Raw genomic sequence first — 25,943 nt, 5'->3', positions numbered from 1 at the left:
ATCAGACAGAGGAAAGGGTTGGGGTTGTTGCTACTCTACACAGAGCCATGAGGTGGGCCTCTCTGAGGAGGGTCCCCTTGAGCTGATTAAGACCTGAATGAGAAGAAGCCAGTTAGTTATCTGTCGATCGGAGGGGACGGCAGCTGGAGTGGGTTAAGGGGTGAATCTGGGGAGAGCTAGAGAAGATGGTGGGATGAGGGAGGGGCTGCCTGACCTCCATAAGTTCGCATTTTAGTCTCAGGTTGTTGGAGCCCTAGAGACAATCTGGTCCAACCTCCTTCCCTCCTTTTTTTAAAAAAAGATGGGACCTCGCTATGCTGCCCTCACTATGTGGCATGATCATAGCTCACTGCAGCCTCCAGTTCCTGGGCTCAAACGATCCTCCTGCCTCAGCCTTCCGAGTACCTGGGACTACAGGCGCACACCGCCATGCCCAGCTAATTTTTTATCTTAATTTAATTTTATTTTTTTTGACAGAGTCTCACTCTGTTGCCCAGGCTGGAGTGCAGTGGTGCGATCTCAGCTCACTATAACCTCTGCCTCTCGGGTTCAAGCTATTCTCCTGCCTCAGCTTCCTGAGTAACTGAGATTACAGGCATGCACCACCACGCCTGGCTAATTTTTACTAATATACTAATATTAATAATAATACTAAATATACTAATTTTTGTATATTTAGTAGAGACGGGGTTTCACCATGTTAGCCAGGCTGGTCTCAAACTCCTGACCTCAGGTGATCCGCCGGCCTCGGCCTCCCAAAGTGCTGGGATTACAGGCATGAGCCACCCTGCCTGGCCTAAATCATTTATAGACATGGGGTCTCACTATTTTGCCCAGGCTGGTCTCAAACTCCTGGTCTAAAGCTATCCTCCCACCTCAGCCTCCCAAAGTGTTAGGATCACAAGCATGAGCCACCACGACTGGTGCAAGCCCCCATTTTATAGACGGGGAAACCTTCCTCAGAGAAAGGAGGAAGCTGTCAGGGTCACCAGTAGTTGGTATTGAGCCTGGCCTCCTGCAGGACTCCCAGGCCAGGATGCCAACTCTCGCTGCCTCTTCTTTATCTGTCATATGCACCTCTGGTTCCATCTGACCAGACTGTCAGTTCCCCGGGCCCCTGCTCTGCACCCCAAGGCCATCTTCCTGTCTGTCAGCCTGGTCTCCCCTGCTGTCTGACTCTATCTTTGGGCCACTCATCTCTCTGCTGCTGCTGTTCTAATGATAGATGAGGTTTCAAGGCTCTACCAAACAAGCCTGTCCATCAGGAGCGAGGGGAGATCTCAGCTACTTCCCAAGGCCCCCCACCAGCCCCGCAAACCCAGAGCCTTGGGGAAGGATGCTAGCATCTCTTCAGGTCCTGCTCCCAGCTGCCCTTCCACTGGTCACAACAACTCCGCCATCAATCAGGTCAGGCTGCTCCTCCTTAGCAACTCTCCCCCAGAATGTCCTTCTCCTACATCTGGCCTCCCCAGACACCCGCTTCCTCCTCATAGGTCCTCCTGCCTGTGAAATCCCACCTGGCCTGTGAAAAGGGCACCGGACTGGGAGTCAACAGCTGCCGCCTCTGGCTTCTTACAGATTCCTTAAGTCTAACCTCTATCCCTCCTGCTGCAGAAAAAGTGCATTTCTCCTGGCTCAATCTCTGTCAAAGCCAAGAAGACAGGGTGGCCTCTACTTAGAGAAGTGATTCAAGTCTCTGCCTGCCCCACTCTTCCTGGTCTCCTCAACCGTCTACTACCCCAACCCTACTCTGAAGGGGCCGCCCTCAGCCAGGCCCGGGTCTGGCCTATCTCCCAGCCCATCCTTGTTAACTCCCAATTCCCCCTTCCCTAGCGCTCTCTGTGGTTCACACAATCCAGCCAAAGGTTCAGATCCTCCCCTCATAAACTCTGTTACACCCAGAGTTCAGAAGATCACACCAGGTTGAGGATTCAAAGGAGCCCAGAAAATATTCATAACATATCCAACTCTGTCCTGTTTACCTTGATTTTTTTAAAGTATCAGTTACCCATAAAGACCCTAACAAATATGAAAAGGAAAGGCAATTATAAAAGATCCTTCATTATTCCACGCACAAGAGTCAAAGATTTTGCCAACAGCCTCACTTTATAAATGCAAAAATAGGTCCAGAGAGAGAAAGTAATTTGCCTAAAGTCACACAGCAAGTGAGATGGCGGGACTAGAAGCCACGTCTCTGGCCACCCTCTGTGTGGTCTCCCTGAAAATTGGTGGTTCTCACCAGCAGCTTCTCGGTTCGTCAGCTCCACTGCCCTCTGCCCACACTTCCCACTGTCAGCTTCCTTCCCGTCCCACCCCCCACATACTCTTCTTCTCAATAGGGACCCAGGTCTGTCTCAGCTACATGCTGGGACCATTAAAGTCAAGAACATTGCCACTGACACTGTGCCTGGTGCCAGCACACCCCTGAGACACAGCAGGTCAACCACAGCACTCACCTCAACAGCGCCTCCCTCACCCCACCTGAGGGGCACCCATGCCAATGATGCACAGGTCTCTATCTTCTTAATCATCTCTGCTGAGGGGCCAGGCTGCAAATTACCCATCTCCCCAACCCCAGAGAAAGTCTAGGTGCTTAGGGGAGAACAGAGACTATGAAAATTATACCATGAGGGATTCCAGGTAGATCTCAGAAAGGACTTCCAGGTGGGAGAGATGAGTTTGGAGAACTGGTAGGGGGGAAGAGGAGTGTGCAGAATGGGACGCCTCCCTCCACCCCCTACCCCAGTGCCCCATCTAGAGCCAGAGTAGCTGAAAGCCAAAGGCTGCCAGGGCAAATGGGAGCAGGTGTGAGGAGGGGGACTCTTGAGGCTGGGGGTGCAGAAGCAGCAAGTTGCTTCTTCCTGGGCCCACTGCCTCTCTACTGACACCAAATAGGCAAGGGAAGGTGACCGAATGGCTGCTGCCTTCCCAGGCAGAGACGCTGTGTCCCCACCATCCCCCTGGCTGCTCCCACCTATCCCTAGCCTGGATCAGCTTTGGGGTCGGGGGTGTGGCAGAGAAGAGGAAAAGAAGGCATGGCTGGGGCAGGGGCCTCCCCAGGCTCCCATCTCATCAGAATTCAGCCTTGCCTGGGGTGATCAGGGGTCCTGATGACTCTCCCGCTGTCCCCTTTCAGAGCCCATGGCCACATAGAGCCCCCTCTCCTAAGGTCCCTCCAGTATCCTTCCAGGAGAGAAGGAGAGGTCCGGGCATCGGTGTCTTCACCGTCACTCACACACCCTATGTGTTTGGGAAAGTGGGGTCCCTATCCACCTGCCCACAGCCCACAGCGCTCCTGGCCTCCTGCGGACAATGCCCCCCTCGCGGACATCGCCAGGCCGTCCACACCTGCCCATGCCCACACCTGCCTGCCCGTCCCTCCCCGCCCCCGGCCCACCCGGGGCGGCTCCCGCCAGTCCTACCTGCTCCGGGCTGGGGGCTCAGCGCCCGGGCAGCCTCCCTGAGCACCAGCACCAGGAGCCAGAGCTCGCCTCGCATGGTGGGTGCCCGGACCTGCCCCCGGCCTGCTTGCTGCCCCGGTCCTGACGAGGGAGGGGGCCCTGGCTCAGGCTGCGGCCGCGCGGTCCCCGGGGCTGGCGGAGGGGCGGGCGGCGAGGAGACGGCGGAGCGCGGGGCCGGGCGAGCCGGCAGAAGCGGCGAGAGCGCGAGCGGAGCGGGAGGCTGCGGCCTCCGGGAGCAGGCGGGGAGCTGGGGGGGCCGCTGGGTCGGTGGGGGTGGGGGGGAGCTGGGGCAGGGGGCGGGGCGGGGGGCGCGGCGTCTTTGGGGGCTCTCCCGGCGCCTGCCCTCAGCCCTACCGGAGCGCTCCCCTAGAGCTCCTGCAGCCGCTCCCAAGGCAAGGGGTGCAGAGTAGGGGACAGGGCGGGAGCCCCTCGGGCTGAGAGAACCCCTAGAAGCATCAGCCGCCCCGCGCTCCTCACTGAGCTCCTGGCTCCCTTTCCCTCCTCCGTTCCGCCGGGAAAGCTGCAGAGAGAAGGCCCGAGGACTGGACCCCTGGAAGGGACAGGCGCCCCATCCCTGGGTCACGGGCCCCTGCCTGTCCCCCGCCCCCAGCTCCTTCAAGCTCTGCGACTTCCTGAGCTGTTCTTCGGAATTCTGTGCGTCTCTGATGCTTTGTCCTCCAGCCCCCACCCCCAGAAATCTCCCCCTGCAGCAAAGACCCCCAGCTTTTCTCCCCAAGAGGGGCCTGAATCCCACCCCCCTTCCATGACTCCACCTTATCCCTCCACCCCCCATTTCCAGCACCGATTTGCCCCCCAAGCCTAGCAGACGTGAGGGTGGAGGGGGCCTGGCTACCCCTTACTCTGCAGCAGTCTGGACCCCTCCCCACGAGTAGGTAACCCAGGCCTCCTGCCTCTCTGGGGTCTCCAGGCCTACTCAGGGCCAGACCCAATCAATCTTCAGAGCCAGCCCCAGACGAGGAAATGGCTCACCCCACCTGCCACCACCTTCTAACAGGCTCTGGGGATAGATAATCTTTTTATTTTTTCTTCCAGGACAGAATAAAAATACCCGCAATGTAGGATATTTAATAGACGGCAAGGAATCAGGTCAGGACACGAAGATGCCTCTTCCCTCCCCTGACCTACTTCGTTCTTGTGACGGCAAGGAGCTGGGGCGCTGGAGAGTGGGAGACGGGGTGAGGGGGCATCCTGGCTTCTAGTGGGCTGGGGCCTAGGGACTAGAAAACCGCGGAGAGGAAGGGTGCGAACGCTGAGCGCCATTGGAGAAATTTTCCAGGAGGAGGGATATGGGTGGGGACAGGAGAAGGTACACTGTGGGCTGGAAGAGACGGATTCCGTGGCACTGAGGTTAAAAAAAAAAAAAGAAAAAAAAAAAAACACCTAAGAAAGGAAACAACTAAAGGCTCTCTAATCTCTTAGAACGCCGGTTCCTCCTTCCGCCGGGCCCAGAGTCCCAGAGACTACCTCCTCCAGCCCTAAACCCAATGTCCCCTTACCGTGGAACAAGGCAAGGCCGGTCTGTAAATTCTTCTTGATGTCTAATTTAAATCCCAACTTGGCGGACTCTCAAACAGAATCAGATAGGCAGCTACCTCCAGCTGCAGCTACTTGCTGCCCTCAAGTGGCCACGTGACGAGCCACAACCCTCTCGTCCTGAGGGTTTCCTCTTTCCCCGGCCTGCCCACCCCCTGTCTCCGACCTCCTGCCTTACTCGAGGTCAAGGTGAGAAGTCTCGGGACGGATTCCAGCTCCAGCCCCGGCGTCTTTGCACATTCCTCCATCTGGGGTACCTCGTGGTCTGTCTTACAAGAAGAGCTCAGGCTGAAACATAAACTTGTAAATAGTAGAAGCAAATGTGTAAATTTTAATGTAAGCCTCTAGAACTTGAGATCGTAATCACCTGCAGGGTGTGTGTGTGTGTGTGTGTGTGTGTGTGTGTGTGTGTGTGTGTGTATGTATTTTGTTAGTTTTTTGAGACAGGTTCTCGCACGTTGCCTAGGCTGGAGTGCAGTGCTGCGATCATCGCTCACTGCAGCTTCCAACTCCCGGACTCAAGCGATGGGGAGCGTATATGAAAACACAGATTTCTGGACTCCACCCTCAAGTTTCTAATTCACTAGGTCTGGGATGAGGCCCGAGCGTACCCAGGTAATGCTGCTGGTCCCAGGACCACATTTTGAGAGCCACTGCTGTTGAATCCCCAGTTTCTTTCAGTCCCTCACTGCTCCTCGTCTGCCAGTAGGAGTAAAAGCAAACAGCTTAGGAAAAATCGACACCCAGGACAAAAACAGCATCTCGAAAAGGCCAAAGAGGGGGCACCCGGATTTGAACCGGGGACCTCTTGATCTGCAGTCAAATGCTCTACCACTGAGCTATACCCCCTCTGCCGACAAACCGACCGCACGTAGTCGTTTAGTGGTATTGCTGCGCAGGCGCTGTGTGGCGTTCCCGAAGGGAAGTGGAAGTAGGGTAAGACGTTTACAAGAGATGGAAAAAATACAACTCCCAGAAGAATTACTCACTTGGAAGCAGGGGTTGTTCCCTGAAGCTCTGAGCTGAAGATCCCCACTGGCAGTGTAAGAAAATATATTCCTGGGGTGTGGAAGGAGAAGTCTCTCGAAATATTTCACTTCGGGGGCGTCCCACTCTCCTGCCCTGCAGAAGACCCCTTGCCACGTCTCGGAGCTTCTTTCTCCCTCCCACATGCTCACGCGGCTTCTCCCGACCTGTCTTCCCCAGCCCAGCCCTTAGAAACTCAGCCTCCTTCCCGCCATGAAAGAGCCAGGCTGACCTGGGGGTGCGCTCGCCTCCGCCCTGCCATTGCGAGGTTGAGCCACCCGTACCGTGTTCCAAGGGTCAGCCCGGAGCTCCTCGCCCTCACTCGCATTGCATTCTACCCTGGGTACACACAAAGGCTGAGCCACTGGCAGGGGCCAGGACTCCATCCTCACTCGCCTGCGAAAGCAAAAAGGGTGGCAGGGCTCGAGACTCCCTCCCATTCCATCTGTGCGGGAACTCTTTAGAGGACCTCCGGAGACCAACAAAACGAGGTAACTCCGGAGCGTAGAGGGGGCACCCGGATTTGAACCGGGGACCTCTTGATCTGCAGTCAAATGCTCTACCACTGAGCTATACCCCCGCCACGCCACCACGGTGTAATTAGAGTTAATTTCTATGGAATAGGGGTGTGGTCTTCATTTTCCCTTAAAGTTTTAATCTGAGGGTTGCGTCGGGATACCCACTGAAAAAAACACAAAATACAATGGGAATGGCTAGAACTCCTGAGTTCTTCCTTCATAGCCACGCTTTCGGAAAACCAACTAGATTAAGGAATCTTGGGCCGAGCGCGGTGGCTCCCGCCTGTAATCCCAGCACTTTGGGAGGCCGAGGCGGGTGGATCACAAGGTCAGGACATCGAGACCTCCTGGCTAACATAGTGAAACACCGTCTCTACTAAAAATACAAAAATTAGCCGGGTGTGGTGGCGGGCGCCTGTAGTCCCAGCTACTCGGGAGGCTGAGGCAGGAGAATGGCGTGAACCCTGGAGGCGGAGCTTGCAGTGAGCCGAGATCGCGCCACTGCACTCCAGCCTGGGCGACAGAGCGAGACTCTGTCTCAAAAAAAAAGGAATATTGGGTCCTCTATATCCGTGCCTAGACTCTCCCCCAAATGTCCACTGACCGGCTTGAGAAAAGGACTGTCCCCAGGACCGCCCCAGGTCCAGGGATGTACAGATGAACAGACTGGATCTCCATCTTGTCTCCTGGGTTTTTCCAACCCCAGGGTCGCTCCTCCCCTTCTCTCAAACCAAAAGCCAGTTTGAGGAACAGACAGAGGAGAAGGCTGAAATAAGAGGTAAGCATTTTTCAATAGCATTTACTACAGCCTTATAAAAATCCTAATACAGTATTTTTTTAAAATCCTGGCCGGGCGCGGTGGCTCGCGCCTGTAATCCCAGCACTTTGGGAGGCCGAGGCGGGCGTATCACGAGGTCAGGAGATCGAGACCATCCTGGCCAACATGGTGAAACCCCATCTCTACTAAAAATACAAAAAAATTAGCAGGGCGTGGTGGTGCGCGCTTATAGTCCCAGCTACTCGAGAGGCTGGGGCAGGACAATCGCTTGAACCCGGGAAGCGGAGGTTGCAGTGAGCCGAGATCGCGCCACTACTGCATTCCAGCCTGGGCGGCAGAGCGAGACTCCAACAACAATAACAACAACAACAAAATCATTACACAAAGACAAACAAGCAGCCCCTTTAGGAATCTGGTATATTTGGGAGGAGTGGGATTCACATTGGAAGGACACTAGAAGTAAAGGGGATGCTGTGGGGTGGCTTAAAGTCCAAGAGCTGTGGTCAGAGTCAGCATCTCAGAGGGAATGGGAAGACGAGGAGAAGTGGAATCCCTGCAGTGCAAAGGGCTGTCCCTATCTGGGACGTCCTGTCCTCCTCCATTTCCCCTTCCAGTTTTTGCCTCTGCCCTCCTCCCCTTGAGCCCACCTTCTTCACCTTGCTAGAATCTCCTTTGCCCAAAGGGAATGGGACAAAAATGGCTGAGGGGCTAAAAAGCCTGAGGGTGGAAGGAGGTTTGAGGAAATGAAGAGCAATTCCAGGGGTCTTTTTTTTTTTTTTTTTTTTTTTTGAGTCGGAGTCTCTCTCTGTCGCCCAGGCTGGAGTACAGTGGCCCGATCTCAACTCACTGCAACTTCCGCCTCCCAGGTTCAAAGGATTCTCCTGTCTCAGCCTCCCGAGTAGCTAGGATTACAGACGCCCGCCACCACGTCCGGCTAATTTTTGTGTTTTGCTTTGTTTTGTTTGAGACGGTGTCTCGCTCTGTCACCCAGGCTGGAGTGCAATGGCACAATCTCGGCTCACCGCAATCTCCACCTCCCGGGTTCAAGCAATTCTTCTGCCTCAGCCACCCGAGTAGCTGGGACTACAGGCGTGCACCACCACCAAGCTAATTTTTATATTTTTAGTAGAGACAGGGTTTCACCGTGTTAGCCATGCTGGTCTCCAACTCCTGACCTCAAGTGATCCTCCTGCCTCAGCCTCCCAAAGTGCTGGATTATAGGCGTAAGCCACCGCGCCCAGCCTCAGGGGTCTCTTAATCTGCCCCCCCCAACACACACACACATTATTCCTACGGAGAGACTGAGGGCTGAGGAGAGGGAGAGAGTTCCACTCCCTAAATCTGCAACATATCCAGCATTTCCCTGACGTCTCCAAGAAGGATGCCTGCGGCCATGGAGAGAGGAGCAGCTTCTTCTGCTGTGCTGTCTGCAGGAATCCAAGGTATGCAGTCCAGCTTCTCAGCAACGGGTTGGGAGAATGGTGTCAATCTCACTGTCCATAGCAGCCACTGCTCCCACTAGAGAACCATAGAAAAGTAATAAATAGCCACTTGATTTTCCACTCATGTTGACCATGCAAAACCCCAAAGTTTCTGGTTGACCTCAGACTGGAACATCAGTTAGCAGCGGCCTGAGATTCCATCCACTGGAGTCTGGCAGGCAGCCTGCAGGGAGGAAGGAACAGGAGGGGTCAGCCTATCCCAAGAGAATGATGGCCTTCAAGTCTCCAGCCCTTGCCCAGATCGGACTGGGTGCAGGAACCAAAGTTACATCCAATAATTCAATTAACAGAGATGAACTGGCTTGAGTATCTGCTGTGCATCAGGTACTGTGCAAGGCTCTGGAGTTACTGGTGAAAAAGCAGACATGCCCCTGAGGCTTACTGTCTAGTAGAAGAGATGGATACTAAATAAATGGTCAGACACATAATTCTGTAATTACATACTGTGATAAAGGAAATATACAGAGGCCTCTGGATGCCTGAGAGTCAGGGAGGGCTTCTCTGAGGAAGGAGCCTGGAGACTCACCTTGGTGGGCCCCTTAGCTGTGTCTCTGGGCAAGGATTCTTCACGGTGATCTGTGCCAGAAAGAGGTTCCCTACGCAAGTTACCCCATTAGATTGTAAGCAACTCCGGCGCATGGGTGGAGTCTTGGTCATCTCTGTATCATCCTCAGCCTTGGTCTGGCACTGCACAGGGAACATGGGGGGTACTTAGAAAATGCTGATTGGGCCAGGCGCAGTGGTTCACACCTGTAATCCCAGCACTTAGGGAGGCGGAGGCGGGTGGATCACCTGAGGTCGGGAATTCGAGACCAGCCTGACCAACATGGAGAAAGCCCGTCTCTACTAGAAATACAAAAATCAACTGGGCATGTTGACGCATGCCTGTAATCTCAGCTACTTGGGAGGCTGAGGCAGGAGAATCGCTTGAACCCAGGAGACGGAGGTTGCAGTGAGCTGAGATCATGCTATTGCACTCCAGCCTGGGCAACAAGAGTGAAACTCCACTCAAAAAAAAAAAAAGAAAAAAGTGGCCGGGCGCAGTGGCTCACGCCTGTAATCCCAGCACTTTGGGAGGCTGAGGCGGGCGGATCATGAGGTCAGGAGATCGAGACCATCCTGGCTAACACCATGAAACCCCGTCTCTACTAAAAATACAAAAAAAAAAAAAAAAATTAACCGGGCGTGGTGGCTCATGCCTGTAATCCCGGCTACTTGGGAGGCTGAGGCAGGAGAATGGCGTGAACCTGGGAGGCAGAGCTTGCAGTGAGCTGAGATTGCGCCACTGCACTCCAGCCTGGGCAACAGAGCAAGTCGCTCTGAAGAAAGGGAAGGAGGGAGGGAGGGAGGAAGGAAGGGAGGAAGAGAGGGAGGAAGTGAGGGAGGGAGGGAGGGAAAGAAGGGAGGGAAAATGCTGATTGAACTGACTGTGGGTTGTGGAAGAGGGTTCTCCTGACCCAGCGGGTGGCAAGGACACTGCTAGAAACGTGTGGTCCCTTGGACTGACTTGCCTGAAGTCTCCCCTTCTTCAAAAAACACATCTGCGCCAGGCGTGGTAGCTCACTCATGTAATCCTCACTTTGGGAGGCCGAGGCAGGAAGATCGTTTGAGCTCAGGTGTTTGACACCAGCCATGGGCAACGTGGCAAAACCGTGTCTCTACAAAAATACAAAAATTAGCAGGGCATGGTGGTGTGCGCCTGTAGTCCCAGCTACTAGGGAGGCTGAGGTGGGAGGATCGCTTGAGCCCAAGAGGTTGAAGCTGCAGTAAGCCATGTTTGCACAACTGTACTCCAGCCTGGGGGGTGACAGAGGGAGACCCTGCCTCAAAAAAAAAAAAAGATACCTGTGTGCCCAGCCTGCCATGATTCCACTTGACAGGTAAGAGGAAAGGGAAATTTTCCAGGCCTGATGTAAGGCCCTTTCTACGTGGCCCAGCTCCTTAAAATCCTCCAGGTGATTACTCAATATCTACCTGCTTAGTGTCCCTTGTCAGATAACTTACCTAAAATTGCAACATTCCCTGCACACACTTCCACTCTCCCTTTTCTTTTCTTTGTTTTTGCTTTTGGAAATGGGGGTCTGGATATGTTGCCCAGGCTGGACTCCAACTCCTGGCCCCAAGCCATCCTCCTGCCTCAGACTCTCCAGTAGCTAGAACTACAGGCATGAACCACCATGCTGGCCCAATCTCTGTTTCTTACTCTTTATTCACCTTATCATTTATCACTTGTTTTTGTTTTTTTTTTTTTTTTTTTTTTTTTGAGACAGGATCTTGCTATGTTAACCAGACTGGAGTGCAGCAACATGGTCAGAGCTCAGTGCAGCCTGGAACTCCTGGGCTCAAGTGATTTTCCTGCCTCAACCTCATGAGCAGTTAGGAATACAGGTGTGTGCCACCACATCCAGCGTTTTTTTTTTTTTTTTTTTTTTTTTTTTTTTGGTAAAGACAGAGTCTCGCTCTGTTGCCAAGGCTTTTCTCAAACTCCTGGGCTCAAGCCGTTTACCATTTTCTTTTTCTTTTTTTTTTTTTTTTTTTTTTTTGAGATGGTGCTTCGCTCTTGTTGCCCAGGCTGGAGTGCAATGGTATGATCTTGACTCACCGCAACCTCCGCCTCCTGGGTTCAAGCGCTTCTCCTGCCTCACCCTCCCAAGTACCTGGGATTACAGGCATCTGCCACCACACCAGGCTAATTTTTGTATTTTTAGTAGAGACGGGGTTTCTCCATGTTGGTCAGGCTGGTCTCGAACTCCCGACCTCGGGTGATCTGCCCGCCTTGGCCTCCCAAAGTGCTGGGATTACAGGCATGAGCCACCGCGCCCCGCCATCATTTTCTAACTGACTATATATTTTTCTTGTTTATCATCTGCCTCCCCTACCGGAAAGTAAGCTCCATGAGGGCAAGGATTTTTGTCTGTTTTGCTCGCTGCTGTTTCTCCAGTGCCTAGAACAGTACCTGGCACAAAGGAGGTGCTCAAGAAAGATTTGTGTACTGAATGGTGTCATTTACTCTACAGAAACTCTAGGAGGTATAATGATCCTCTTCCTTACAGATAAGAAACTGAAGTCAGAGTGAGTCAATGATTTCTGCCTGGAAGGCTTGTTCCCCAGGTCTCCCTGTGGCTGTCTCCTACTCTTCACTCAGGTCTCAGCTCAAAAGTCACCTCTTAAGAGAGGCCAGCCCTGACCACCAGAACTAAATCAGACCTATCCTTCTCCCCTCCATTTCTGGTAACCAGTGGGATTCTTCACATCACTTCTCAGCACCTAAGATTATTGCGGCCAGGTGCAGTGGCTCATGCCTGTAATCCCAACACTTTGGAAGGCCGAGGCCGGTGGATCATCTGCGGTCAGGAGTTCAAGACCAGCCTGGCCAACGTGGCGAAACCCCATCTTTACTAAAAATATAAAAATTAGCCAGGCGTGGTGGCGGGCACCTGTAATCCCAGCTACTCCGGAGGCTGAGGCAGGAGAATCGCTTGAACGTGGGAGGCGGAGGTTACAGTGAGCTGAGGTCATGCCATTGCACTCCAGCCTGGGCAACAAGAGCAAAACTCTGTCTCAAAAAAAAAAAGAGAGAGAGAGATTATTGCATTTAGGCGGAGTGCTACCTCTTTCTCCACTAGAACAAGCCCCTGAGAGCAGGGATGCTGTCTGCTCGTGGCTTACCCACCACATCTCACCTGTGGGGAGATGCCCAATTGGCTTGGCCCAGGAGCCAACTGTGAACCAGATTCTCATAGGAGAGAGGCAGGAGAAGGGTTCTGATGGTCAGTCATCCATTGGTTCAGCCAGGCCCTAGAGATCCAGGTAGGGCAGCCACTAACCCTTCCCTGGTGAGGGCACAGCAGCCTTGTATATGCCACGAGTGGTCTTTGATGGTGCTGAGAGTAAGGAAATGGGAGATCTCCACCATCCTCATGGAGTCCTTCACGTCCTGCTTATTGGCAAATATCAGGACTGAAGCATCCCGTAGAGCCTGTGGACAGAGGAGCCCAGCCCCAGTCAGCCTGCTAGTGCCCAGCCTTCCTTCCTACTGCCTCACAGGCGCTCTCTGGCTCCCTCTCCAGCTGTCCCAGGAAGAGAGGCCCATGCCTGGATGGGGCAGAGATGGGGGCCCTGCCACAATGGTAGCAACCATATCAAATGACATCAGCAGCTCAAGGAAAGCCTCTTTATGACAATCCCATAGGTGGGAATTGATGATCCTCCTCATTTTATACTTGGGGAAACTGAGGATTAGAGAGGTGAAGTCACTTGTCCAAAGTCCTACAGTGAATGAAAGATGGAGTTAGAACTTGAACCAGCAACTCTGGCTTCTATAGTCAATTGCACTGAGGGTACTGATGCCCTTCATCAGGCACAAACCAGCCCTCCTCATGCTGCTGGTATAGAGGCTCTCAGAAACTGGGACAGCAGGAATGAATCTCAGAGAAGCTAAGTGACCAGCCTGAGGGCACACAGCTAGTACCACTGGGCCCTCTCCCAACTGCAGGGGGCTTACCTCATGGGCCAGCATTTTATATAGCTCCTCCCGAGTGGTCAGCAGCCGATCCCGGTCCGTGCTGTCAGTCACAAGGATGATAAACTGGGCAGCAGAGGGAAGCCGTGAGAGACAGGCTTTCTCTTTGGTAAATGTGTTTCCTGCCCTCTTTGTTTCCCCACTGGTCTCTGCACTGCCCAGATGCCAGCCCCAGAGAAATGAAAGCATGCAGCCTCAAGATTTCACCACCCTGCTTCCATTATAATTGTCTTTTTTTTTTTTTTTTTGAGGCGGAGTCTCGCTCTGTCATCCAGGCTGGAGTGCAGTGGCGCAATCTTGGTTCACTCCAACTTCTGCCTCCTTAGTTCAAGCGATTCTCCCACCTCAGCCTCCCAAGTAGCTGGGATTACAGGCGCGTGCCACCACACCCAGCTAATTTTTGTATTTTTAGTAGAGACGGGGTTTCGCCATGTTGGCCAGGATGGTCTCAAACTCCTGATCTCAGGTCATCTGCCTGCCTCAGCCTCCCAAAGTGGTGGGATTACCACCAGGTGTGCTGCCACACCTGGCCTGTAATTGTCTTTTCTATCCAGACATGGGAATAGCACACCTCTGACTGTGTGGCAGAGGCTGTGCTACATAAGCACTGGGTGTTCATGACTCCATTTAGGCCTCACCACAACCCTGTGGACTTGGTACTGTTAGTATCCCCATTTTACAAATGAAGAGACTGAGGCTCAGTGAGGCTATGTATCTTGCTCTTGACCACACAGGTGGTGAGTAGCAGTGCTGGAAATGGAACCCAGCTCTGTCTCGGTCCAAGAATTAAACCACTGAATTCTACTCCTGCTGGAGTAAGAAAGTAAGGCCCCTAGAGAGAAGGGGCCTACCCATCCAGTGCATCAAACAGAAAGCTGCCAGCAGCTGCCAGAAAGTATTCAAACACGTTAACAGGCAGGCACTGCACTGTGTTGAGTATCTGACATATATACATTACATATTGGTTTGTTATTTAATTTTCACAACAACTTAGGGAGATCATTATATATATGTATATATAAAACTTTTTTTTTGAGACAGAGTCTTGCTCTGTTGCCCAGGCTGGAGTTGCAATGGCGTGATCTCGGCTCACTGCAACCTCTGCCTCCCAGGTTCAAGCAGTTCTCCTGTCTCAGCCTCCCGAGTAGCTGAGATTACAGGTGCCTGACACCATGCCCAGCTAATTTTTGTATTTTCAGTAGAGGTGGGGTTTTGCCATGTTGGCCAGGCTGGTTTCAAACTCTTGACCTCAGGTGATCCACCCGCCTCGGACTCCCAAAGTGCTGGGATTACAGGTGTGAGCCACAGGAACCGACCATTATAATCTCTATTTCACAAGTTGGGGAACCAAGGCTCAGAAAGGTTACATGACAGTCTGATATCACACGCCTGCCTTGGAGACCCTTCAGCCCTGGTGCCCTCCTCACCTCAGTGTTGGAGTAGTATGTGTTCCAGATAAAGCTCAGAGCCTCAGGTCTCACTATGTCCCACATGAAGAAGTGGGTCTTCGGCAGAATGATCTCCTCCACGTTGCTGCCAATGGTGGGACACATATGGACCACCTCATTGATCAAGCTGGGGAGGTAGGAGTGGGCACCAAGAGCTCAGTCCAGCCTACTCCCAACTCTGGCCCCCAAATGCTCTACTCCCAAAGCAGTCTGAATCTAACTCAGAACAAGTCCACCCAGGTTCACCAAACACCTGCTGGGAGCCAGGCCCTGTGCTGGGCCCTGGGGAATGAAGACAGGAGTGAGACCAAGCCCTGCCCTGGCTTGGACCCCAGAGAAGGGAAACATCTTAGAGGAGGCTCCTCAAACTTTATCTCTTTTTTTCTTTTTATAGAAACAGGGTCTCACTGTGTTGCCCAGGCTTACCTTGAACTCCTGACCTTGGGCTCCTGTCAAGAGATCCTCCTGCCTTGGCCTCCCAAAGTGCTGGGATTACAGGCATGAGCCACAGAGCCCAGCCTCCTCAAACTTTAATATGCAGTTGAATCACCTGAGAGTTTTGTCAAAATGCAGATTCTGACCCAGTGAGTCTGGGCAGGGCTCCAGGCTTTTGCCTTTCTTTCTTTCTTTCTTTCTTTCTTCCTTTCTTTCTTTCTTTCCTTCTTTCCTTCTTTCTCTCTCTTTCTTTCTTTCACAGAGTCTCACTCTGTCGCCCAGTCTGGAGTGTAGGTACGATCATGTTTCCCAGGTTCAAGCAATTCTCCCGCCTCGGCCTCCTGAGTAGCTGGGATTACAGGCGCACGCCCCCACGCCAGGCTAATTTTTGTATTTTTGTAGAAACGGGGTTTCGCCATGTTGGCCGGGCAAGTCTCGAACTCCTGACCTCAAGTGATCCATCCACCTTGGACTCCCAAAGTGCTGGGATTACAGGCATGAGCCACCGCATCCGGCCACAGTTTTGCTTTTTTTTTTTTTCCTTGAGATGTAGTCTCTCTCTGTCGCCCAGGTTGGAGTGCAGTGGCACAATCTCAGCTCACTGCAACCTCCGCCTCCCTTTGTCGCCCAGGCTGGAGTACAGTGGCGCAATCTCAGCTCACTGCAACCTCTGCCTCCCGGGTTCAAGTGATTCTCCTTCCTCAGCCTCCAGAGTAGCTGGGATTACAGGCATGTGCCACCACGTCCAGCTAATTTTTATATTTTTTTAGTAGAGATGGGGTTTCGCCATGTTGGCCAGGCTGGTCTCGAACTCCTGTCCTCAGGTAGATCCACCCACTTCAGCCTCTCAAAGTGCTAGGATTACAGGCGTGAGCCACCTTGCTCAGCCCTTTGTTGTTGTTGTTGTTGTTGTTGTTGTATTTTTAGTAGAGACGAGGTTTCACCATGTTGGCCAGGCTGCTCTTGAACTCCTGATCTCAGGTGATCCGCCCGCCTCGGCCTCCCAAAGTGCTGCGATTACAGGCACTTTGAGAGCAACCGCGCCCGGCCATGGTTTTGCATTCCTAATAAGCTTTCAGGTGATGCCTATGTGACTGGTCTGTAGACCACACTTTGAGGAGCAAGAGTTTAGAAAAATGAGACAGACACAGTGAGGGACATCAGAGAGGTGCTTTGTTTAAAGTGACATAGAAAATATACACATGCTTTTATATGTAAATAATGCTTCTGAAAAGTTACGCAAAGTTACAATAGGAGGAAAACTAGGAGCCAGAGGCAAGAAGGAAACTTACTTTTCACCGTGTATTCCTCCATTGTTTGAAATTTTCCTTTATAATTTTTTAAAATCATTACATGTATTACTTTTTCATGGAAAAGCTTCTCCTAAGTAAAGTACTTTGGAGGCTGTAAAATGGGAGAGGTGCCATCCAGAGAGCGAATATCGGGGAAAGCTGCAATCGGTATTTACTCAGCACCACCCATATGTGCCAGGCTTGCTAGACCAGGAGCTACAGAGCCTCAGTGAGCCTTTGGGTTTGAAGAAGGGGAAGAAAGTTAACTGGCAGAGGGGACAGGGGTGAGAAAGGAGGGACCTGCCGCTAGAGGGAGCGAAGAGCAGGGAGGCAGTTTGGGACACTTGGCAGGCCTGGAGCTGGGTTTGGCAGGACCCCCGGGAAGATGGAGGAAAGCAGTGGGAGCTAGGGTTGCCTGTACGGTGCAGGATTTGAATGCCAGACCGAGGAGCCTCAGTACTAGGAAGGTCCAAGCAGCGTGCCCAATCGCTCCTCCGGACTACAGAGGAGCCCGGGAACCCAGGGAAGAGCTCCAGTGATTGGTCCCTCTGCCTGTCAGTCTGGTGGGAGGCCGAGCCCTCTACCCTCCCCGCCCGAGAGTCACTTACAACCGGTAGAGAATGGTGGTCTTTCCTTCATTGTCCAGTCCCACGATGATGACCGTGTGCTCTGGAAGCGTCGGAGGAAGGGCAGCGTCAGGGCCAAACCCGAAGACCAAGGGACTGTGTGCCCCCACCAGACCTCCCAGGAAGGAGATAGCGCTCCCCGCAGGCTGGGGACCTCTGCCCACCGTACCGCGTCTGCTTCCCACCCGACTCCGACACCTGCCCCACTCCGGGACGGTGGAAAAGACAGCTGAGCCCCCACCTCCCTTCACATTCTAGAAAAGTGTCTGAAAGGCCCAGGGCGCTTCTGGGCTTGCCAAGAGACGGTGTTTAGAGAAAGAGTCTAACGCGAAGTCACAATCGCAGGAAACTCGCAGCAGCCCCCCATCCCCGCCGCTGGCGCCGTTTAGCGGGGAGAAAGGAGGCTCGCCCAGCTTTGCGTCCTGGGGCGCACCGAAGCGCCGGGACCCAAGAGGAGCAGGCAGGGACGGGGGCAGGGGAGGCCGCGGGGCAGTCGAGGAGCGCCCATATACGACCCTCGGAGCCCGAGGTCCCCCCGTGCGTCCGACCACAGATCAGAGGAGTCCCAGAAGAGAGCGAGATCAAAGCGCTCGCTTGGATGCCCTGTGCGCCCCTTACCCTGGTTCCCGAAGATGCTCATTAACTTGGCGATCAGCTGTCCCATGGCACTTCCCGGGCCGGACAGGTGCAGGAGGGCTCAGCGGCCTCAGGAGCGGAGTCGGCCCTGGTACTCGGAGCTCCGCTCCCCCGGGAGGGTCTGGCAGATTTTGCCTATGAAGTTAGGGAAGCCCCACACGTCACCAACCTGACCTGGGAACCCTCTGGGACGCTGGCCCTTCGTGGGCACTATGGACACCCCAGTGACTAAGGGCTGCCTGTCCCGGGCCCGAGAGGTGCAAGGAATATGGGGGTTCCAGGCTCCAGCCCTCCCCCTCGCCCTGCGAAAACTCCAGAGTTCTCCGGGTGGACTGCTCCACTACCGCAAATCAGGGGAGACTCAGCACTGCGCGCGGAACCGGATCCCAGCTCTCCCTCCTCTGAGTGCCATGTCTAGGGCACTAGACTGAAGCAAAACCCCAGGCGACCCACTTTCTGTACCTACCAGCTGTGTAGTACAGACAGGGCTCACCGATCCTCTCTGAGCTGGGAGAATATTCCAACCCTCCACAGATGTGCAGTTGGTTCACTAGCGTGGGTCTTGTGGGCCCACTCAAATTGCATTCCCCTGGGGAAGGGCAGGGTCTCCCCTTGATGCTTGGCAACTTCTAGGATAAATCAGTACTCCTACAATTCACGGACAAACCTACTGCCCAGGCACAGCTTCCTGATCCCCAAAAGTGGGCGCCTGAAGACAAGGATGGAACATGAAGAGAGATCCTCCGGCTGGAGACCCTGCAGAGAGGCCCCAGATACCTGGCAGAGGAGTACGTGGGCCAACAGAGAACCAGGAGGCCAGGCCTGAGGAGGGAATGGAAGGCGGAGTTTCCTGCTGTTGCTTGTGAATTTCTTTCTTTGCTTAAGCTGGGGGGAAAAAAACAAAAAATCAGATAACAAAAGGAGAAGTCCAAAAGGCAACGTGCCCTCAGGCTGCAGGAATGGTTAGCAGGAGATCCAGCCAACACACCAGGGAGCCAGCTCCTTCCACCCCACTGTACTGCCTTCCTGCAGCCTCCACTAAGGTAACAACCCTCCATTAAGGTAACAACTTTCTAACTGGTCTCCCTGCATCTACCTCTCCTTTCCCAAGGCATCCTCTCCATGGCCCCTATTAACCTTCCTAAAGCACAGCTCAGGGTCTGTAACTCCCCCAGCTCATAGATCTTCAATGGCTCCCTATTGCTCACTGGATTCAGATCAGTCTCTACTTGACCTTCAAGAGCTTCCACGAACAGCCCCCACCTGCCTTCACAGGTTTATCTCCCAGGCTCTGTATCTACTGGTTCCTGCCTACACATGCCTGGCTCTTTCTGATGGTGCCTTTGCTTCTGCAATTCCTCCTTGAGTGCCTTTCACCTTCTCAGAAAGGAGAATGCCTGAGACCCATTAGCTGCCCTGCCATAAAAGCCACCTGCTTCCCCAGCCCTGACTTGGTTCTCCAGCCACATGGGGCTTCTCCCTACACTGGGCTTATAGACGGGCAAGTCTGTTTCCTCCCATCAACTGTGAGTACCAGGGTGGGATTCATATCTTGTTAACCAGCATATGACCTCCCCCGCCAGCCCAATCACTCCCTGCCTGGTCCAGAACCCTGCACACAGGAGGAATGTGTTGCTGTCAGACTGATGTAGAATGAGTTAAGCTACAGCCTGAGAAATGGCACTTGGAGTATTAAAAAAGGAATGTGAACACAAGTTTAAGAGGACTGAGGAAGGCTGGGAAGTTTGCGGGAAGAAGAAGGAAAATAGCTCACTAAATACAGACTTTCATCCCACCCAGCTTGGTGCCCAGAGTTAGAAGGATAGAGTTGACTGCCAGAGCCCATCTGGGCTGATTGCATTTCAGCCTTAGGAGAGAAGGAGCCAAGTCTGGGGCTGGGGGGTGGGGCACCAAGGATGCTGAGGGAAGCAGCAGTGTCTTAAGCATTTTACCATCTGTTTCCTGGGGGTAGTGGGATGAGGGGAGGAACATCTTAGTGCATGCTGCCCTCCCCACCTCCTCTTTGCAGAATTGAAAGTAACACTCTGCAAGCTGGAAACACATTCAGTAAACAGACAAGGAGAGGCCATCTCTCTGAGCATACTCTGGCTCTGGAAGCTGCCTGATAAAAAAATAATAATAATTAAAAGAGAAAAGAAGAAAAAAAAGAAAAGAAAATAGAAAAACAGACGAGAAGATCTGCCTCCACTTTGAGGCCCAGGACCCGGATCTTAAGAAGCATTCATTCGTTCATTCATTCATTTGACAAATATGAGCCAGGAAATGCATGAAGTAGACAAAACAGACCTAGTCCAGGTCTTTATGTTTTTGTTTTGTTTTGTTTTGTTTTTTGAGACAGAACCTTGCTCTGTCACCCAGGCTGGAGTCCAGTGGCAGGATCGCGGCTCACTGCAGCCTCAACCTCCCAGGCTCAAGTGATCCTCCCACCTCAGCTCCCTGAGTAGCTGGGAGTAGACGTGAAAGCCACCACTCCCAGCTAATTTTTTTTTTTTTTTTTTTTTTTTTTTTTTTTTTTTTTTGTAGAGATGGGCTTCACCATTGGTCTCCAACTCCTGGACTCAAACAGTCTCCCGCCTCAGCCTCCCAAAGTGCTGGGATTACAGGTATGAGCCACTGCTCCCATTCCCAGTCTGGGTCTTTATGGAGCTTGTGGTCTAGAGAGACAGACAGATACACACACACACACACCCCTCTGAGAGACAGTAGGAAGGCCTGATTTAGAAGGAAAGCAAGGCACCCTTCTCTGAAGAAAATGAGAGGTGAACCTAGCTGGACTTCCCGGGTCGAGTGGGGACTTGGAGAACTTTTCTGTCTTACAAGAGGATTGTAAAATGCACCAATCAGCGCTCTGTAGCTAGCAAGAGGATTGTAAAATGCACCAATCAGTGCTCTGTAAAAACGCACCAATCAGTGCTCTGTAGCTAGCAAGAGGATTGTAAAATGCACCAATCAGTGCTCTGTAAAAATGCACCAATCAGTGCTCTGTAGCTAGCAAGAGGATTGTAAAATGCACCAGTCAGTGCTTTGTAAAATGCACCAATCAGTGCTCTGGAAAATGCACCAATCAGCACTCTGTAAAACGCACCAATCAGCAGGATCCTAAAAGTAGCCAATCACAGGGAGGATTGAAAAAAAGGGCACTCTGGCAGGGTGCAGTGGCTCAGGCCTGTAATCCCAGCACTTTGGGAGGCCGAGTGGGGCGGATCACGAGGTCAGGAGTTTGAGACCAGCCTGACCAACATGGTGAAACCCCATCTCTACTAAAAATGCAAAAATTAGCTGGGCGTGGTAGTGCCCACCTGTAATCCCAGCTACTCAGGAGGCTGAGGCAGGAGAATTGCTTGAACCCGGGAGGCAGAGGTTGCAGTGAGCCAAGATCGGGCCATTGCACACCAGCCTGGGCAACAGAGTGGGACTCCATCTCAAAAAAAAAAAGAAAAGAAAAGAAAGGAAAAAAAAAAGAAAAAGAAAAAAGCACACTCCGATAGGACAGAAACAGAACATGGGCGGGGCCAATAAGGGAATAAAAGCTGGCCACCTCCCAGCCAGTAGCAGCAATGTGCTCGGGTCCCGTTCCATGCTGTGGAAGCTTTAGTTCTATTGCATTCTTTTGCTCTTTACAATAAATCTTGCTGTTGCTTAATCTTTGGGTCCGTGCCATCTTTAAGAGCTGTAACACTCACCGCGAAGGTCCGCGGCTCCATTCTTGAAGTCAGCGAGACCACGAACCCCACCAGCAGGAACCAACTCTGGACACAAAAAGATTATTGGAGCTAAGACAAAATTTTTCTCTAAGATACTGAACTGGGACAGCCCCTTGTCCCTGGACCATGGTGGCCTCAGCCTAGTTCTCTTTAGTGTAGAACAGTGGAAACCTTAAGCCACACATAGGACCTGGGCCTCTCCCACATCACCTCATTCTGGGACAGAACCCACTGCAAAAACAGGAGCAGCTAGTCAGGGAAGGAAACAAAGGGTCCCAGGTAGCAGAAGTCCCCAGTCCCTCGGTTCCTGCCTGGTCTCGGCTGACTTCATGGTTGTCGAAATCCTCACACATGGACAACCACTAACTTGCTGATGGTGTAGCCAGAGTTAATTGAGAGCTTCTGATTACCAAGAAACAAGAATCTGCCCCCATCTCTCGCTATCTCCAAGCCAGCTAGAAATGCCTTTCCTGCAAGTTCCAGGCAAATGCAATTTCTTTTCTTTTGTTTTTTTTTTTTTTAGACAGAGTCTCCCTCCATCGCCCAGGCTGTAGTGTAGTGGCTCCATCTCAGCTCACTGCAACCTCCCCCTCCCGGGTTCAAGCGATTCTCCTGCCTCAGCCTCCCAAGTAGCTGGTATTACAGGCGCCCACCACCACGCCCGGCTAATTTTTGTATTTTTAGTAGAGATGGGGGTTTCACCATGTTGGCCAGGCTGGTTGCGAACTCCTGACCTCAAGTGATCCACCCACCTCGACCTCCCAAAGTGCTGGGATTACAGGTATGAGCCACCGTGTCCGGGCTGCAAATGCAATTTCAGGCAGAAGGCACATGGGGCACAAATACACTCAGACACCTGCTTCCTCCTTCTCAAACCCCCAGCCCCCACCTTTGCAGAAGCTGATGCATCCTGGGACAAGGGAATTAGCACTGAACTTGGGGGTCAAAGGCACCACAGAACTTGACATCTATATATCTGAGTTCAAATCCTTGCCTCATGGCTGTATAACTGTGGTCAAATAGTTTAACCTCTCTGAACTTTGTAAACTGGAGTTAATAATACCTGACCTTAATTCAAAACATCAGACTCCACTCCAGACCTCTCTGTGGAGCTCCAGACCATGTACCCAGCTGTCTTTTCCTCTTCTCTCTCTTTTTTTTTTTTTTTTTTTTGAGATAGAGTCTCGCTCTGTCACCCAGGCTGGAGTGCAGTGGCGTGTTCTCAGTTACTGCAACTTCCACCTCCCGAGTTCAAGCAATTCTCCTGCCTCAGCCTTTTGAGTAGCTGGGATTGCAGGCGCCCACGACTACACCCAGGTAATTTTTGTATTTTCAGTAGAGATGAGGTTTCACCATGTTGCCCAGTCTGGTCTCGAATTCCTGACCTCAATTGATCTGCCCACCTGGTCCTCCCAAAGTGCTGGGATTACAGGCATGAGCCAGCACGCCCAGCCTCTGCTTCTCTTCTTGAATGTCCCACAGGAACCTCAAACCCACTTTGACCAAAGATGGACTGATCACTTCTGCCCCTAACTTCTTTGGTTTTTTTTTACCTGCTTTTGCTGAGAAGACCACCATCAGCAGTCACTCCCTTTTTTTTTTTTTTTTTGAGACAGTCTTGCTCTGTCACCCAGGCTGGAGTGCAGTGGTGTGATCTCAGCTCACCACAGCCTCGCCTCCTGGGTTCAAGCGATTCTCCTGCTTGGCCTCCAGAGTAGCTGGAGGCGTGTGCCACTGCACCCGGCTGATTTTTGTATTTTTAGTAGAGACAGGGTTTTGCCATGTTGGCCAAACTGGTCTTGAACCCCTGACCTCAGGTGATCCGCCCGCCTCGGCCTCCCAAAGTGCTGGGATCACAGACATGAGCCACCACACCTGGCCACCTCTCTTTCTCTCTCTCTCTCTTTTTTTTTTTTTCTTTTTTTTTAGACGGAGTCTCCCTCTGTTACCCAGGCTGGAGTGAAGTGGTGTGACCTCAGCTCACCACAACCTCCACCTCCCAGGTTCAAGCAATTCTCCTGCCTCACCTCCCGAGTAGCTGGGATTATAGGCGCCGCCACCACGCCTGGCTAATTTTTGTATTTTTAGTAGAGACTGGGTTTCACCATGTTGGCCAGGCTGGTCTCAAACTCCTGACCTTGTGATCCACCCAACTCGGCCTCCCAAAGTGCTGGGATTACAGGCGTGAGCCACCGTGCCCGGCCTCACCTTCCTTTCTCTTATCAGCCGCCTCCACTTGCTCTCCAAGAGCTCAAGATGCTAACATTTATTTATTAATTTAATTTCTTTATTGAGACACGGTCTCGCTCTGTCATCCAGGCTGGAGTGCAGTGGTGTGATCATAGCTCACTGCAGCCTTGACTTCCTGGGCTCAAGAGATCCACCATACCTCAGCCTCCCTATCACAGCCTCCTGAATAGCTGGGACTACACACCCAGCTAATTTTAAAAATTTTTTGTAAAAAGGTGGGTCTCACTATGTTGCATAAACTAGTCTAAAACTCCTGGGCTCAAGCATTCCTGTCCCCTTAGCCTCCCAAAGTGCTGGGATTACAGGCATAAGCCACCAAGCCTGGCCATCTGACTGCTAGATCTCTCTGGCCTCTTTGCCTCCCTTCCAGTCCCACTGCTGTGGCGTAAGGCAAACCCTCCTTTCGCACCTGGATTATCACAGCTGTTTCTAAGCTAGGCCTCCAATTTATGCGCCAAACTGCAAACAAAGCAATCTTGCTAATTGCTTACAATCCTTCCATTTCTGCACACGAGCTTCAGGACAAAGCCCAAACTCCTTAACATGACTCAAGGCCCACTGTGACCTGCTCCTGCCAATTCCTCTCTGGCCACCACCTTGAGAGCACACTTTGGTGGTGAGGTGCCAAGAATATGTCATGCATGTCCCTTGCTTTCTCTGCCTTGAACACTTTCCCCATTTGTCTGCTAACCATGCTTCTAGATTCTACTCAAGCCTCACCTCTGCCAGGAAGCCTCAGCTGACCTCCCCAGGTTATGGGACTAACCCCTCTTTCAGGTTCCCACAGTACCCAATGCTCCCACAGTACCCAGTGCTCCCACAGCAGAGAGTACATTATGCTGTGCTGAAATAATCTATGGCCCCTACGTAGACTTGTGCCTGGTACATAGGAGGTGCTCAATAAATGTTTGTTCAAGGAAGAAACACAGGAATGAATGATTCTGTAGGAAGGCAGTGGGAAATGCACTATGCTGGGAGGCAGAGACTAGGCTCTCATCAACTTTGCCATTGGCTCCCCAGGGAACTGGGGTCAGCCACTTGACCTCTGGGCCTGCCCAGTTTCCCTTTCGTTTGATCCACTAACTCCTCATCTGTAGGGTCTTGGGGGATGTCTTTTGCCCTACACACACACACACAAACACACACACACACATACACACTCACTCGTGTTGGGCCTCAGCACTCAGCGGACTCAGGAATTTTAGTCCTCCACGGCCACCAGCACAAAAAACAAGAACCAGGGTGGGCACAGTGGTTCATGCCTGTAATCCCAGCACTTTGGGAGGCCAAGGTGGGTGGATCACCTGAGGTCAGGAGCCTGGCCAACATGGTGAAACCCTGTCCCAACTAAAAATACAAAAATTAGCCAGGCGTGGTGGCAGGTGCCTGTAGTCCCAGCTACTCGGGAGGCTGAGGCAGGAGAATCACTTGAACCTGGGAGGCAGAGGTTGCAGTGAACCGAGATCGCACCACTGCACTCTCCAGCCTGGGCGACAAGAGCGAAATTCCATCTCAAAAAAAAAAGAAAAAGAAAAAGAACCAGGAGGGAGGGGAAATAGTTTGAGGGTACTGTGTGAGGCAGGACACAGGTGGTTGCAGTAACTGTCAGAAGTCCACATCCTGCCAGCTGGGGATGGGAGGAATGGGTACACTCACCTGCTGACTTTCAGTCTGGGACTGGCAGAATCCCTGATTTTCTCTGACCTGCCCCCACAAGTAGTCTGCCTCCCTGTCCCCAAAGCTGGTTAGCAAGAACGAGGGGGGCATTAGTGGAGCCAGAAGCTCAGCCCCTCCCTCTCCTGAGGTGTTGGGGCACAGTGAGGCCACAAGAGCAGAAAAACAGTCATGTGTATTTAAGACATTGCACCAGTGGGTCTGGATCTCACCCACCGAGCAACATTGAGCTTCCTATTGCCTTTGGCTCTACTTGTGGAGAGACAGGTAAGTGAAGGGGCTCAGGGCCAGTGTGGAGCTGGGACTGCCCAAGCAGCTCCTGGCTTGGGCACAATACATCAGAGGGCCAAAATCAAAGGATCATCTTTTCTTTTGAGTCAATGACTCAGGGCACAACATCTTCAGGCACCCACCCTTTCAACTCCCCGTGCATATCAGCAGCTCCCAGGTGCCTACGCTGACGACTATGTGGCGAGGACAAAGAAGCAGGCTTGGG

The 25,943-nt window shown here is 52.5% G+C and overlaps 2 protein-coding genes and 2 non-coding genes across 4 annotated transcripts in view; all 4 read right to left on the bottom strand.

The window, feature by feature from the left end:
- PLXDC1 (plexin domain containing 1) overlaps nucleotides 1–3,669 on the bottom strand; it is an 84,305-nt gene extending 80,636 nt beyond the window's left edge. Inside the window, exon 1 of the mRNA XM_016930789.4 lies at nucleotides 3,423–3,669. Coding sequence (XP_016786278.1) covers nucleotides 3,423–3,498 — 76 coding nt within the window. The 5' untranslated portion in view covers nucleotides 3,499–3,669. The remainder of the gene's footprint in view (nucleotides 1–3,422) is intronic.
- Nucleotides 1–25,860, bottom strand: part of ARL5C (ADP ribosylation factor like GTPase 5C) — a 34,058-nt gene extending 8,198 nt beyond the window's left edge. The window contains exons 1-7 of the mRNA XM_063798629.1: nucleotides 17,781–25,860; nucleotides 17,145–17,205; nucleotides 14,789–14,936; nucleotides 13,344–13,427; nucleotides 10,351–12,818; nucleotides 9,366–9,526; nucleotides 6,005–9,002 (exon numbers count right to left, since the gene is read on the bottom strand). Of these exons, the coding sequence (XP_063654699.1) occupies nucleotides 12,627–12,818; nucleotides 13,344–13,427; nucleotides 14,789–14,936; nucleotides 17,145–17,205; nucleotides 17,781–17,826 (531 nt within the window). The 5' untranslated portion in view covers nucleotides 17,827–25,860 and the 3' untranslated portion in view covers nucleotides 6,005–9,002; nucleotides 9,366–9,526; nucleotides 10,351–12,626. The remainder of the gene's footprint in view (nucleotides 1–6,004; nucleotides 9,003–9,365; nucleotides 9,527–10,350; nucleotides 12,819–13,343; nucleotides 13,428–14,788; nucleotides 14,937–17,144; nucleotides 17,206–17,780) is intronic.
- Nucleotides 5,793–5,864, bottom strand: TRNAC-GCA (transfer RNA cysteine (anticodon GCA)). Its single transcript has one exon. It is a non-coding gene; the product is annotated as a tRNA-Cys (tRNA).
- TRNAC-GCA (transfer RNA cysteine (anticodon GCA)) lies at nucleotides 6,550–6,621 on the bottom strand. Its single transcript has one exon. It is a non-coding gene; the product is annotated as a tRNA-Cys (tRNA).
- Nucleotides 25,861–25,943: the final 83 nt, after the last annotated feature.

This window comes from Pan troglodytes, chromosome 19, assembly GCF_028858775.2.
Source record: "Pan troglodytes isolate AG18354 chromosome 19, NHGRI_mPanTro3-v2.0_pri, whole genome shotgun sequence".
NCBI classification, from domain to species: Eukaryota; Metazoa; Chordata; class Mammalia; order Primates; family Hominidae; genus Pan; species Pan troglodytes.
Note: the sequence above shows the minus strand (reverse complement) of the source record. Positions and strands in the feature narration are given on the sequence as shown.